This window comes from Vipera ursinii, assembly GCF_947247035.1.
Source record: "Vipera ursinii genome assembly, chromosome: 1".
Classification (NCBI taxonomy): Eukaryota; Metazoa; Chordata; class Lepidosauria; order Squamata; family Viperidae; genus Vipera; species Vipera ursinii.
In genome coordinates this window covers 319,223,599-319,237,866 of record NC_139512.1, presented here as the reverse complement: position 1 = coordinate 319,237,866, position 14,268 = coordinate 319,223,599, and the positions used below count along the sequence as shown (strand labels likewise).

Sequence of the window (14,268 nt, the reverse complement as noted above, 5' to 3'; positions counted from 1 at the left end):
TTAATGCAAGTTTTGAAACAAATGATTCATAGTGATCAATCAGGATTTATATCTGGGAGGTATATGAAATATAATGTAAGACAAATTGTTAACCTGCTTGAATACTTGGATAAGAACAACCAAGTCCCCGCAGCATTGATATTTTTGGATGCAGAGAAAGCCTTTGACCAATTGAATTGGCAATTTTTATTAAGAGTTGTTGAGGAGATGAATTTTGGAGAAGGTTTTCTACATGCTATTAAAGTTATATATCAACAACAAACTGCACAAATTATAGTTAACGGGGGATTAACAGAGACCTTTAAAATTGAAAAAGGTACAAGACAGAGTTGCCCCCTATCACCATTATTGTTTGTTTTAACATTAGAGATTTTATTAATCAAAAATCGAGAGTCCTCTATGATAAAGGGAATTAAAATAAAACAGAATGATTATAGATTGAGAGCTTTTGCTGATGACTTGGTTGTGACAGTATCCCAACCGTTACAGTTGGTTATAGATTTGATGGAAATTATAACTCAGTATGGTAAGGTTTCTGGGTTTAAGGTGAATAGTAATAAGACTAAGTTATTATTTAAGAACTTATCTATGAGTGAAAGGGATATGTTATCTAAATTAACAGGTTTTGAAATAGTGAAGATTAAATATTTAGGAGTATATATTGCAGCCTCAAATGTAAAATTGTATAAGAATAATTATGAAACACTATAGTCGAAGGTACAAAGGGACTTAAATAATTGGAAAAAATTACAATTATCATTACTGGGAAGAATTGCAGTTGTTAAAATGAATGTTCTACCAAAGTTTCTCTTTTTGTTTCAAATGATACCTATATTGAAAAAGGATGCCAACCTTGATCAATGGCAGAAGAGTATTAATAAATTTATTTGGGCGGGGAAAAAACCAAGAGTTAAATTTAAGATTTTACAAGATGCCAGGGAAAGAGGGGGACTCAAGGCGCCGAATTTGAAATTGTATTATGATGCGGTTGCCTTGACGTGGGTTAGTGATTGGCTTAATTTAACTAACAAGAGAATACTTCATCTTGAGGGATGGGATTTGGTATATGGATGGCATGCATATTTGCTTTACGATAAGAAGGTGGACAGGGCTTTTAAATCCCATATTCTTAGAAGTGCTTTATTGCGTGTCTGGAAAAAGTATTATTATAAGTTAAATTATAAAATACCAATTTGGGGAATTCCTGGACACGCGATAGAGGGCGTACCTATGGGAGTGAGTATGGATATGGTTTCTTATAAGGAACTACTTAGATTGCAAGGGACTGATTGGCAACTTAAATCATTAGAGGAGTTAAGACAAGAAAACATAAGTTACTCTTGGTTTCAATATACCCAATTGAAAGTTAGGTGGAAGTCAGATCAAAAGGTTGGCATCACAATTATAGATCAAAATTTAGTAAAACAAATTAGAGAATTAAATTTTGCGCATATAAAGAGGATATATAATGCTTTAATTGAATTGGATTCGGAAACGGAACTGGTTAAAGACTGTATGATAAAGTGGTCACAAAATATTCAGGAACCAATTTCGTTGGACACCTGGGAGATAATTTGGGTTAGAAATGTTAAATTTACTCAGGCTCAAAATTTAAGAGAAAATTTTTATAAAATGTTTTATAGATGGCATCTGGATCCCAAGAAGTTGTCCAACATGTATCCTAATTTACAGTCTAAATGTTGGAGATGTGGTAGTTTAGAAGCTACCTATTTTCACATGTGGTGGACTTGTAGAAATATAAAAGCTTTTTGGATCAAAATTTGGTGGAACATTCAAAAGATTTTTAAGAGAAAGATAAAGTTTTCTCCGCAATTGTTTTTATTGGGTATTGTTGTAGATTGTGATGTTAAAGAAACTAACTTGATGTTGAACATGATAACAGCAGCACGGTTACTGGTGGGACAATATTGGAAGAAGGATAGTTTGCCCACTATAGAAGAATGGGTGTTTAAAGTTTCGAATCTTGCAGAAATGTCTAAGATTTCTGCTTATTTGAAAGATCATTCACAGGAAAGATATATTTAAGTTTGGAGGAGATGGATAAATTATATTTAGAACAAATATGGGACTAAAAAGTTCCATTTAGCTTGTGAGTAGATTTTAGTGGGATATTGTTATTGGTACTTTGTTTGTAGTTATGTTAAAGGGGAGTTAAAGCACATTATGAATTTGGTTAATTGTATATTATGCATAATTTTTATTTAGAATATGATTATTGTAACTATAATCCTGTATTTAGCTCTGGGAAGTGGGGGGGAAGTGGGTGGGTTTGGGGTGGGAGGGATTTGGGGATATATTGTAAAATTTTGTTTTTGTAAAACTCTTTAATAAAATAAAATAAAAAAAAGAAATTAAGACGCTTGCTCCTGGGGAGGAATGCTATGGAAAATCTAGACAGCATACTAAAAAGCAGAGACAGCACCCTGCCAACAAAAGTACGTATAGTCAAGGCTTGTATGGCTGTGAAAGTTGGACCATAAGAAAGGCTGAGCGCCAAAGAATTGAAGCATTTGAACTGTGGTGCTGAAGAAGACTCCTGCGAGTCCCTTGGACTGCAAGGCGATCAAACCGGTCAGTCCTAGAGGAGATCAACCCTGACTGCTCTTTAGAAGGCCAGATCCTGAAGTTCAAACTCAAATACGTTGGCCACCTAATGACAAGGAAGGACTCGCTGGAGAAGAGCCTAATGCTGGGAAAGATTGAAGGCAATAGAAGGGGCCGACAGAGAATGAGGTGGCTGGATGGAATCACTGAAGCAGTAGGGGTGAGCTTAAATGGACTCCAGAAGATGGTAGAGGACAGGAAGGCCTGGAGGAAAGTTGTCCATAGGGTTACAATGGGTCGGACACGACTTCACAACTAACAACATTTATTGATTATACCTGCTTGTTTTCTTTTTCCTTTTATTATGAATTAAAAAGTAATAAAATACATGTAAAAGTTTTGCTGATAGGAAAAACATGTTTTAGGATGAATGGCTGCATATGTGAAAATTTAAGTGTAGTCTCCATAAAGCACTTTTTAAAGCCTTCTCTATACCCCACTAGTTTCATAAGATTTATTTACAATTTAAGTAAACTTAAGGTTGTCTCCATCACCAAGCCTTTTCACAGAATAATTAAACCTAATTATTTTCACCCTTCTAAAAAAGAGAGGAAACTAAAGTGATAGTTAGCTAATCTGCAGTGAGTAGCTCTTCTAAAACAAATTTCCTGTAGAGTGGGATGTTGCATTTATTATCAGGGCCAATGTCAGAATGTACCAACCAAAATCTAATAGTCTTTCTATGCTGTACAATATGCTGCACAGTGCACAGCTGACTTGAAGTACATATAAGATTGCAGCCCCTTAAATTTGTTTTAGATCATAACTGCTGTATTAAAGAAACCCTGCATAGCAGTCTGTTAAATACAAAAGTCGGAAAAAGACACAATCCTGGTCAATGATAATAATTATGTATAAATAACAGACATCCAGCTCCAATTATGATTTCCTAAAATATTTCTGACTACAAAACAGTACACTTCCTTTGAAAGTAATGAAGACCAAAGCAAAAAAAAAAAAGAAACCTCAAATGAGGGAGTTGAAAAAAGAAGCTGATTAATCAACTTCCACTAGTGAAATCTATTTCCACATCAGAATCCTCCCATATAGAATCAAATAGCAACTATATCGTCAAGGTTGCTATTGAAATGAAATTACATATTACTTCTTAAAATAACCTTTTGGCTCAATAGGACAATATTAACATAATGTTAACAAGCAAACAATTATTATATGCCATAATGTTGGGTGTGTGTGCACTGCAGGAAAAGAAACTACAGACAACAGTAAGAAAAAAAAAGCCAAAGCCCAGGTAAACAAAACCCAAACTATTACAGGCTTCCTTTTCCCCCAAATAAACTAACCCCAGTTATCTCACAACTAAGAGCAAAGCACTACTATCCCCAGGGATGATCAAAAACTTGGTACCTCAGCTAAAAATGTGTTCAGGGTTGCTCTCCCAGCACTGCTTATCATACCGAAACAAAGAACGGTATGAAATTGCTGATATCCCCCCTGTGCTTCAGTACTTCCTTTCACTTGCATGCTACATTTAATAGCAGCACGTTTGAACCTGCACAGGGCAATTCCCATGAGAAAGATAAGTCCCTCGCCGCCATCATAATTATAACCCGCCTCTTGAGTCTGCGTAAAATACTAGGGAAGCAAAATATTGCTAGTCTGGCTGACCGTCGCAGGAGTATGAAACGAGTATGGAAGAGATTCGGCCAAAAATCCGCGGGAGGCGAGTTCGCTTCGCCCTTCCAGTTACTCACCGTGCGCGAATTGAGAGGTCCATGGTGGCCTCCGAGCGGACGGCATCCATCGTAACTGACAGGAAGCATTCAGAAAAATTCAAATCGTCCCGCGCAGACGCACAGGCGCTCTAGTCTTATTATGATTGGCCGTTGTCCCAGGAAGAGCAGCCAATCAGGAGGACAGCTTGAGCCTTTCGTTTATTAAAAGCTCCGAATACCTTCGTAAGACAGCAGGAAAAAAGGTGGTCACTGTTAAAAAAGGAACTGTGCCACTCTGCAATCGATGTTTGATCTTTGCAAATGTTTACATCAGTACGCACGTTTGTGTAGATGTAAGTGTTTAGTCTTGCACTTTTTCCAGTTCTTTCCCTAGTTCCTATGTGAACGTAATTATATGTGGATATAGAAAGTCATCGTCCTTGTCATTACTACTTACAGATTTGCACTAAATGAACTCTAGCTATTAAGCTATGCCACGGGATATTTCTTTGTTGCTAAGGTCCCCTGGTATTTTTTACTATTGCTTCATTAATGTTATCTTAAATAAATTTGAATTTATTAAACTATTGCAGAAGAAAGTAGCAAATAGTATTTTTTTTTATACACAGACACACACAGACAGGTAAAATGCCATGCCTGTTTCTTAACAAATTAAAAAAAAAACTTCACCCTCTGGGTGAAATAGCCTGTTTAAAATTAGAAGTAGTTCTTCCATTAGCAGCAAAAAAAATCAATCCTTTGTATTAAATATAAGATGCTTGCTGACATTGTGCAATGCACTTTTTTCCCATTCATGTTCAATCTTTGAAGAGGGCCTGGCTAAGTCCCTGCAGTTTTCTTGGCAAGGTTTTTCAGAAGTGGGTTGCCACTTTGTCCTTCCTAGAGCTAAAAGAAACTGACTAGTCAGAGGACACCCAGCTGGCTTTGTATCTAAGGTAGGACTAGAACTCAGTACCCTGATTTCTAGTCTTATGCCTTAGCCACTACATCAGACTGGCACTCACTGAGGAAAACAGCCCATAAATAGGCAATATAAAAATAATAAGAAAATGTTATGGTGTTTCAAGCTTAAAACCAATACATTTATTATTGCAGAATGACATCCATCAAAAGATACAGTATACAGTTTGTGTTCCAACGCTTTACCTGTTTGTTCAAAGGGAGTCTCACTGCATTCGGTGAATTTACTGTCAACAAAGGACTTTACAACATAACCTTACATTTTTAGTCAATTATACGGATAGTAATTGTTCAGTGACCACAGTTGGGACCACATCAACTCAATGGTTAACTGAAATTGTTTCTTAATGCAAACGGGACTATGCTTTCGTGACTTGGCTTTCCTTTGTTTTAGAGACCTGTAAAGGTCAGGAATATAAAGACTGATCATAAAGTAATTTTTTTCACCAGTACTGTAACTGAATAGTTGCTAAATGAGGCAATCACAAAACAACGACTACCTGTAATAGCAATTTTGTGGGAGAGGTGCCTCATTGTTGACTCCTAAAGATTGGCTGGACAAGTCCCTGCAGTTTTCTTGGCAAGATTTCAGTATAGTTTGTCAGTGTCTACTTCATAGGGCTAAGAAGGAATGTTTGGCCCAGGATTACCAAACTGGCTTCATGCCTGTGCTTGGACCGATTTCTAACCTGGTACCTTAACCTGTACGCCAACTGACTGTCATAATAGCAATAGTTTTATATATATATATATTAAGGATGCAATTCTGTAATTCCTAGGGGCTCTCACAAGGGCCACAGGTATTTTTAGATCTCCTTAAGGGAAACGTTGACTGTGCTTTTAAAAAGCACACTGTCCTAAACCTATAGAGATTCAAGCTTCTCTAATTGAGTGGTATAAAAGAGACCAGAAAGGCAATCTGGGAGCATTCTATGGATGTGCTGGGAGAGGTTATGGATCTACAGATTTGGTATGTCCAGAGTCATTATGGAAACAGGGGGAAAATGATGTCAGTTCTGAAACAGGCATAGGGGTTTTTTTCTTTCTCATAAGAATCAATGAGGAGAAAAGGTAAAATAAAGGGAAAGATGTCTAATAAAAGCAAGGGAGAAATCTCGTGTCCTGATTGCCTGCTTTATTTTGGTCACTCTCCCACTTTGCCTGTTCTGTGTCTTTAGTATAATTTAAATTCTTGCTTTTTTCCTTTAAGATGTTATAGACTTATAGAGCATATTTCTCTATAGCTCAAAAAATAGAAAACACTTAGAATGCTACATGTTGATAGATTTAAATCAATATTACTATGTTTTACCTTTTTATATTGAAGTATTTATTTATTTATTTATTTTTGGGACTTATATGCCGCCCTATCTCCCGAAGGACTCAGGGCGGCTAACAACAATAAAAAACAACAATACAAAAATTAAAAAAGAATTAAATAACAGCCCCAAAATAAATTAACTACACAGTTAAAAATTAAAACATATTTAAAAACCCATCATCAATCCAGGTCAGCCTGATGGAAGAAAAAAGTTTTGAGGTCGCAGCGAAAGGACCGAAGGTCCGGGGCCATCCGAAGCTCAAGGGGGAGTTGGTTCCAAAGGACTGGTGCTCCCACAGAGAAGGCCCTCCCTCTGGGGGTCGCCAGCTGACATTGTCTGGCCGACGGCACCCTCAGGAGGCCCTCTCTGTGTGAGCGCACTGGGCGATGGGAAGTCGTCCCCGGTAGCAGACAGTCCTGCAAATATCCCGGGCCTAAGCCATGTAGGGCTTTAAAGGTAAGTACCAGCACCTTAAATCTCGCCCGGAAGACAACTGGTAGCCAATGCAGCTCACGCAGGAGGGGTGTAATATGGGAGTATCGGGATGCTCCCATCACTACCCGCGCGGCCGCATTCTGCACCAGCTGAAGCCTCCGGGTGGTCTTCAAGGGCAGCCCCATGTAGAGAGCATTGCAGTAATCTATCCGAGAGGTAACGAGTGCATGAGTGACTGTACGTAGGGCATCTCGGTCCAGATAGGGGCGCAACTGGCGCACCAGGCGAACCTGGGCAAATGCCCCCCTGGCCACGACTCCAATCTGATCTTCAAAACTGAGTCGTGAGTCCAGGAGGACGCCTAAATTGCGCACCCTATCAACGGGAGGCAACACCTCTCCTCCCATAACCAAAGATGGAACCTCTTGGACAAGTCGAGATGCCGGTACGTAAAGCCACTCAGTCTTGGCCGGGTTGAGCTGGAGCCTGTTCTTCCCCATCCAAATCCGTACCGCTTCCAGGCAACGGGACATCACATCGAGGGCATCACTGGCTTGGTTCTGGGTGGAGATAAAGAGCTGGGTATCATCGGCATATTGATGATACCTCACCCCAAAACCACGGATAATCTCACCCAGCGGCTTCATATAGATGTTGAACAGGAGGGGCGAGAGCACCGACCCCTGAGGCACCCCACAACCAAGGGGCCTAGGGGTTGATCTCTGCCCTCCTGCCAACACCGTCTGCGAACGGCCTGAGAGGTAGGAGGAGAACCACTGTAAAACGGTGCCTCCCACTCCCAACCCCTCAAGAAGTCGCAGCAAGATACCATGGTCGATGGTATCAAAAGCCGCCGAGAGGTCTAATAGGACCAGGACAGAGGAATAACCCCTATCTCGGGCCCGCCAGAGATCATCCACCAGCGCGACCAATGCCGTCTCCTGGGCCTGAAACCCGATTGGTATGGATCCAGATACTCAGTTTCCTCCAGGACCAAAGGGAGCTGCCGTGCCACCACGCTCTCAACAACCTTCGCAAGAAAGCGAAGGTTGGAGAGAGGACAAAAGTTGTTTAAAATAGCTGGATCCAAGGCAGGTTTCTTGAGGAGGGGCCTTACCACCGCCTCCTTCAAGGCGGCAGGGAAGCACCCCTCACTCAAGGAAGCATTTATAACTGCCAGGAGCCAGCCTCGTGTAACCTCCCAGGCTGCATAAACCAGCCAGAAGGGACACGGGTCCAACAAACACGTGGCGGCACTTAATTTCCCCATGATCCTGTCCACTTCATCCGGAGTCACAGGATCAAACTCTTCCCAGATATTATCGGCCAAACCCGTTGTTTCCCCTTCGTCAGACACTGCCCAGTCGGAGTCCAAGCCAGCCCGAATCTGAGCGATTTTATCCACCAGATACTCACTAAACTCCTTGGCCTGTCCCTGCAAGGGGTCCTCTCCCGTCCCCTGATTTAAAAGGGAACGGGTCACCCTAAACAGGGCGGCCGGGCAGTTATCTGTGGATGCAATGAGGGTGGCAAAGTGAGCACGCTTCGCCACCTCCATTGCCACAAGATAAGATCTAGAAAAGGATCTTAACTGTGTTCGGTCAGACTCAGACCGACTGGACCTCCAAATGCTCTCTAGGCCCCTTCTCTGGCGCTTCATCTCCCGCAGGTCCACGGAGAACCAAGGAGCGAGCCGGGATCTGCGCCGGGTCAGAGGCCGCAAAGGCACAACACGGTCGAGAGCCTCCAAAGCCGCCCGTTGCCAGGCATCAACTAAGGTCTCGACCGGGCTGTGGGAAAGGGAGGAAGGAATAAGTCCAAGCGCCGTCTGGAACCTATCTGGGTCCATCAGGCGCCTGGGGCAGAACCACCTGGTCGGTTCCACCTCCCAGCAGCGGGGAGTGGCATGATGGAGGCTCAGCCACAGGAGATAATGGTCTGTCCATGAAAGGGGTTGAGATGTTGGAGTAACCCCACCCAGACCATTAAACCACTGCCCAGAGATGAAAATGAGGTCGGGCGTGTTTCCCCCCTCGTGAGTTGGACCCTGAATAATCTGGGTCAGGTCCATGGCTATCATGGAAGCCATGAACTCTCGGGCCACCCCCGACACACCACCCAGGGAAGGCAGATTAAAATCTCCCAGAACCATAAGCCTGGGAAACTCAACCGCCAACCCTGAGAGAGCGTCGAGTAGCCCGGGCAGGGCTGTTGCCACGCAGCTGGGAGAAAGGTACGTGAGCAACAGGCCCAACTGACCCCCAGGACCCCACCTCAGGAGAAGGGACTCACATCCGCCAATCTGCGGGGCAGTGGTCTCCCGCGGACAGTAGCATTTTTTAATGAAACTGTGATTTGTAGAAGTTGTTGAGTGCCTTTGGTACTTTTCCACACATTATCAGACCAAAATCTCAGTCTTTAATGCAGTCAGGTGTGTATAGTTGTAGCCGAGGCTTTTGTTTTGTATAAATGTTTTTTTCCCAAATTTAATAAGAAACATCTGGGTGCCAAGTGAGCCATGCCAAGACTGACCATAAATCTGATTGGCTAGAATATATCTTCTTGGTAGCTGGCAAAAACACATTATATTCTTTTTCCATACATTATTCTCAACTTCATCTGACCAAGTTCCTAGCAAGCATGCGTCAATTCCCATATCATAAAATCATGTGTTGGATCTTCAGCTTTTGTTTGGCTTTGGCCTAGGGAAGCATATGAATAATAAGTATATGTTGCAGCTATCTACTGTACATATAAGGAATATGAATATAAGGGAAAACTTCCTGATGGTAAAATCTGTAGAACAGTAGAACATTCTACCTCTGGTTTTTAAGACTAAACAAACTACCTCTCAAGGATGGTTTAATTGATTTTCCTGCGTATTACAGAGAATTGAGCTACCCAACAAGTGGTCCCTCCCAGCTCCACCCAATTCCATGATTTCATAAGCTGAGACATTGTGGTTAGTAAAACATGGTTTATTTATTTATTTATTTATTATTGGGACTTATATGCCGCCCTATCTCCCGAAGGACTCAGGGTGGCTAACAACAATAACGTACAATATGTTTTACCCTCCAGTCCCCTGAGTTTGTTTAGTGACGTCCGAAGTTAACAACAACACCAAAAAAAAAAGGGACTGACGACCATTCTTCACGCTTATTACCGTTGCAGCCTTCCTTCCCCCCGGCCACATAATTTACATTCAGATGCTTGACCACCGAGTCAAGAACTAGGACGGTCACAGCATCCCCCGGGCTCACGTGATTCCCCTCTGCGACTTCCCGACATGTATATGTGAAATGTATACAGTAAACTGTGGTTGGGAAAACCAATAGTCCAATGACATTCTCTTTGGTCATATTCTACCTCATAAAGTATCTGAGAAGGTCTCATGTTTATCAAACTGAGCTTCTTAGAGAAAATTTGGGCTAAAACAGAGTGAGCCAAAACAATTATCAACAAACTCTTCATTATTAACTGATTTTTATATAACCAAAGTTGCACTACAGATTACAAGGGTAATTATCAGCAAATGTGAAGGATCTCCAGTGTTTAGGAGGCTTCCCTGAAAATAGCTGCATGCAGCCTATTTCAAGGTGGGATGGAATGGAGTACTTTGGGAAAAGGCATGGCCAGCTGGTTCTATCTGTGTGCTTTTCATCTTAAAAGTTAGCAAAACTCAGCTGATGCAGAGGCCTGCCTAAGAATCTTGTGGCAGCTAATAAGAGTTGGGGAGGTCTGAGCTTAATAAATAAATTCCTGGTGATGCAGCTCTTGTCTGGAAGTGATCATGCAGAAAAGCTCTTAAACAAAGGGTGGATGTCTTCTGGAGCTTGCTTTATGATTTACATTTTCCTGTGTGAACATTCATCATTGTAGAGGAAAAGACATGTGAAGTATGAATGGTGGCCCAAGTCTACTTTTCACTACAGGTACATACATCAGATAGATTGAAAAAGCTGCTAACTGGGAAGAGACCCTAAAATGTAGCTTGGTTATGTCCTACAGGGCTTTGAACTAGTCTGACTTGATTAAGTTGTAAACAAGACTAGATGTATGACAAAGTGTCCAAGTAGTTCAAATATATTTTTTTAAAAATACAACAGGAACAGCTGGTGAATGATAAAATATCATTGACTAGAACAGTGATGGCGAACCTTTTAGAGACCAAGTGCCCCAAAACTGGCCCATTCCCCCGGTCCACCCCCACCCTGCTCCACCCCCACCCCGCCTGCCCGCAGGTCCACCCACCACCTCCATGGCCCGCCGCAGATTGCCCAGGTGGGCCTGCAGCACTATGGTGGCCACGCCCTCTGCCCGCACCCCGCAGCATCATCTGCATGCAACGGGGCATGAGGGTGGAGTCTTGTCCCTGCTGCCCAACTGCCATGTGATTGGCTACGTTGTTCCATGCAGGCCACACCTGGGGGCGACTTGTCTGAGGGGGCTGCTGGTGAGGAGGGGTCTGCAGGGGGGAGACGGGGCTGGGGCGATGGCACGCATGCCCACAGAGCGGCTCTGAGTGCCACCTCTGGCGCTTGTGCCATAGATTTGCCTCCACTGGATTAGAATAAAAGTTCAATTTGGTCTTTGGCTTGCACTGGAAACATGAATTGATCATTTGGTCTGCTTTGGTTAACCCACTTTCAATCTGAGAGCTTGGAAGAGCAGGCAGTCCTTTCCTTTTTCTATAAAACAAGGGACTTTGAAGGATTGAAGCAACCTTAGCCATTGTCTTTGCTGATTTCGTTTCCCTTCTTTTGTTATTATCTTCATGATAAAAGGTATCCCCAGAACCATCCTTTAGACAAGACTCATTTCAGAACTTCCACCTACACAGCAAAGATTTCTTAAAGTGTAGGTGGTGTCTTTCTCTAACAAGTTTCCAAATCATCTCTCTCTCCCCCCTCCCCCACCTTAGCCTTTCTCCTTCACTAATATACACCTCTACTCTTGTATCATGTATTTGTCATGTGTTTCTCAGCCCCAGCAACTTTATTAAGTATGGACCTCAACTCCCAGAATTCGCCATCCAGTGTGCTGGATGGGGAATCTTAGGAAAGGAAGTCCACATATCTTAAACTTGAGGTTGAGAAACACTGATGTATCCTAGTGAACATGTATTTCGGCATTAAATTTCAAAACAGGTCTTGCTTTCTGTCTTTGGTCAAATCAGTTCAGCGCTCTCTTAAGTGCATTAAACTATCAGTTTCATCATCTCCTGGCAGGGTGAAAGGACAGGTACATGCTATTTGGTCTCCTGATCATACGAGATATGATTCACCGGACAAAATTATTTTGCTTCCTGAAAACATTTGGATGTATCTTACATATTCTTCACCATCAAAGCTGACACCAACCAGAGCATAGAACAACTCGAAACAAGTATTGCTCCGTGTATTCTTTTTTTTTTTTTTTATTAAATTTATTATTTAAAAACATTGGACACAGTACCAGCGAGCTGACAAACCTTTTTGTCTACAATGTTTAAATATATATATATACATGTATATATGTACATCAAAAATACACTTAAATACACTTAGATTACAAATCGGTGAAATACCACAATATTTAAAACAGTGAGCTCCGTGTATTCTAAAGAACCAGTCGTGCCACAGTGTTCAGTTGAAAATGATTTGAGCATGGCAATTTTGCAGGGCTGTGAGTATGTGAACGAGTGAATGAAGGTGAATATTTGTTTCCCAAGAGAATGAGTGACCATAAGCCGAACCTGGGAGCATGTGTGTAATATTGGAGGGTTAATGCATAACAGGAAATTACAAGAAATTAAGAATGGCAGAAAGTGAAGAGGAACTGAAGAGTCTCTTGTTGCGAGTGAAGAAGGAGAGTGCAAAAGTTGGGTTGAAACTAAACATTAAGAAAACCAAGATCATGGCATCCGGCCCTCTCAATTCCTGGCAAATAGATGGGGAAGAAATGGAGGTAGTGACAGATTTTATTTTCCTGGGCTCCAAGATCACTGCAGATGGGGACTGTAGTCAAGAAATTAAAAGACGCTTGCTCCTGGGGAGGAAAGCCATGGCAAATCTAGACAGCACACTAAAAAGCAGAGACATCACCCTGTCAACAAAAGTGCGTATAGTCAAGGCTATGGTCTTCCCAGTTGCAATGTATGGCAGTGAAAGTTGGACCATAAGAAAGGCTGACCGCAAAAGAATTGAGGCCTTTGAACTCTGGTGCTGGAGAAGACTCCTGCGAGTCCCTTGGACTGCAAGGCGATCAAACCGGTCAGTCCTAGAGGAGATCAACCCTGACTGCTCTTTAGAAGGCCAGATCCTGAAGCTAAAACTCAAATACTTTGGCCACCTAATGAGGAGGAAGGACTCACTGGAGAAGAGCCTAATGCTGGGAAAGATTGAGGGCAATAGAAGAAGGGGACGACAGAGAATGAGGTGGCTGGATGGAGTCACTGAAGCAGTAGGCGTGAGCTTAAATGGACTCCAGAAGATGGTAGAGGACAGGAAAGCCTGGAGGAACATTGTCCATAGGGTCGCGATGGGTCGGACACGACTTCGCAACTAACAACAACAAGAATATAACCCATTAGAAAATATATGGAATGATTTTAAATTGGGATTTTAATACTTGGGGCCATATTTAATTTAATTTTATTTTAACTTAATTTTATACTGTATTGTTTTTAAATTTTGCCCTGTAAACTGCCCTGAGTCCTTCGGGAATAGGGCGGTATACAAATTGAATAATAAATAAATAAATAGATAGATAGATAGATAGATAAATAAATAAATAAATAAATAAATAAATAAATAAATAAATAAATAAATACTGAACTTTAGGAAGTAGGATAGGAAGGATATTGACACTGTTGGATTTTGGTGTTGGAAAAGACTTCTGAGAATATTGTGAACAGCCAAGAAAACAAATCAACCCAGCATTGTCATTAAAGGCACAAATGACCAGGCTCAAATTAACTTACTTTGGACATATGCAAAGACCCAGGTATCTGAAAAGGCTGTAATACTGGGAAAGGTAGAAGGATGACCAGCAACAAAGTGTATGGGCTTAGTTATAGTGATGATGAGTGCACTAGATTAGGGATGGATCATTTGGAACAAAATCTGTCATTGTGGTCACTAGCTGTTAAAAACAACTTGTTAGCATATAATCAAATCAATGATTACTTGAGAGAATACAGTTTTATTTGCCAGATAAAACAATTCCTGACTATCCTCTTTCCTAAA

General features: G+C 41.6%; 1 protein-coding gene across 1 annotated transcript in view; it reads right to left on the bottom strand.

Moving 5' to 3' along the window:
• Window positions 1–4,390, bottom strand: part of BUB1 (BUB1 mitotic checkpoint serine/threonine kinase) — a gene marked incomplete at its 5' end in the record, with an annotated part of 45,968 nt that extends 41,578 nt beyond the window's left edge. The window contains one exon of the mRNA XM_083350699.1: window positions 4,341–4,390. Within this exon, the coding sequence (XP_083206825.1) occupies window positions 4,341–4,390 (50 nt within the window). The remainder of the gene's footprint in view (window positions 1–4,340) is intronic.
• Between the last annotated feature and the right edge of the window lie 9,878 nt (window positions 4,391–14,268).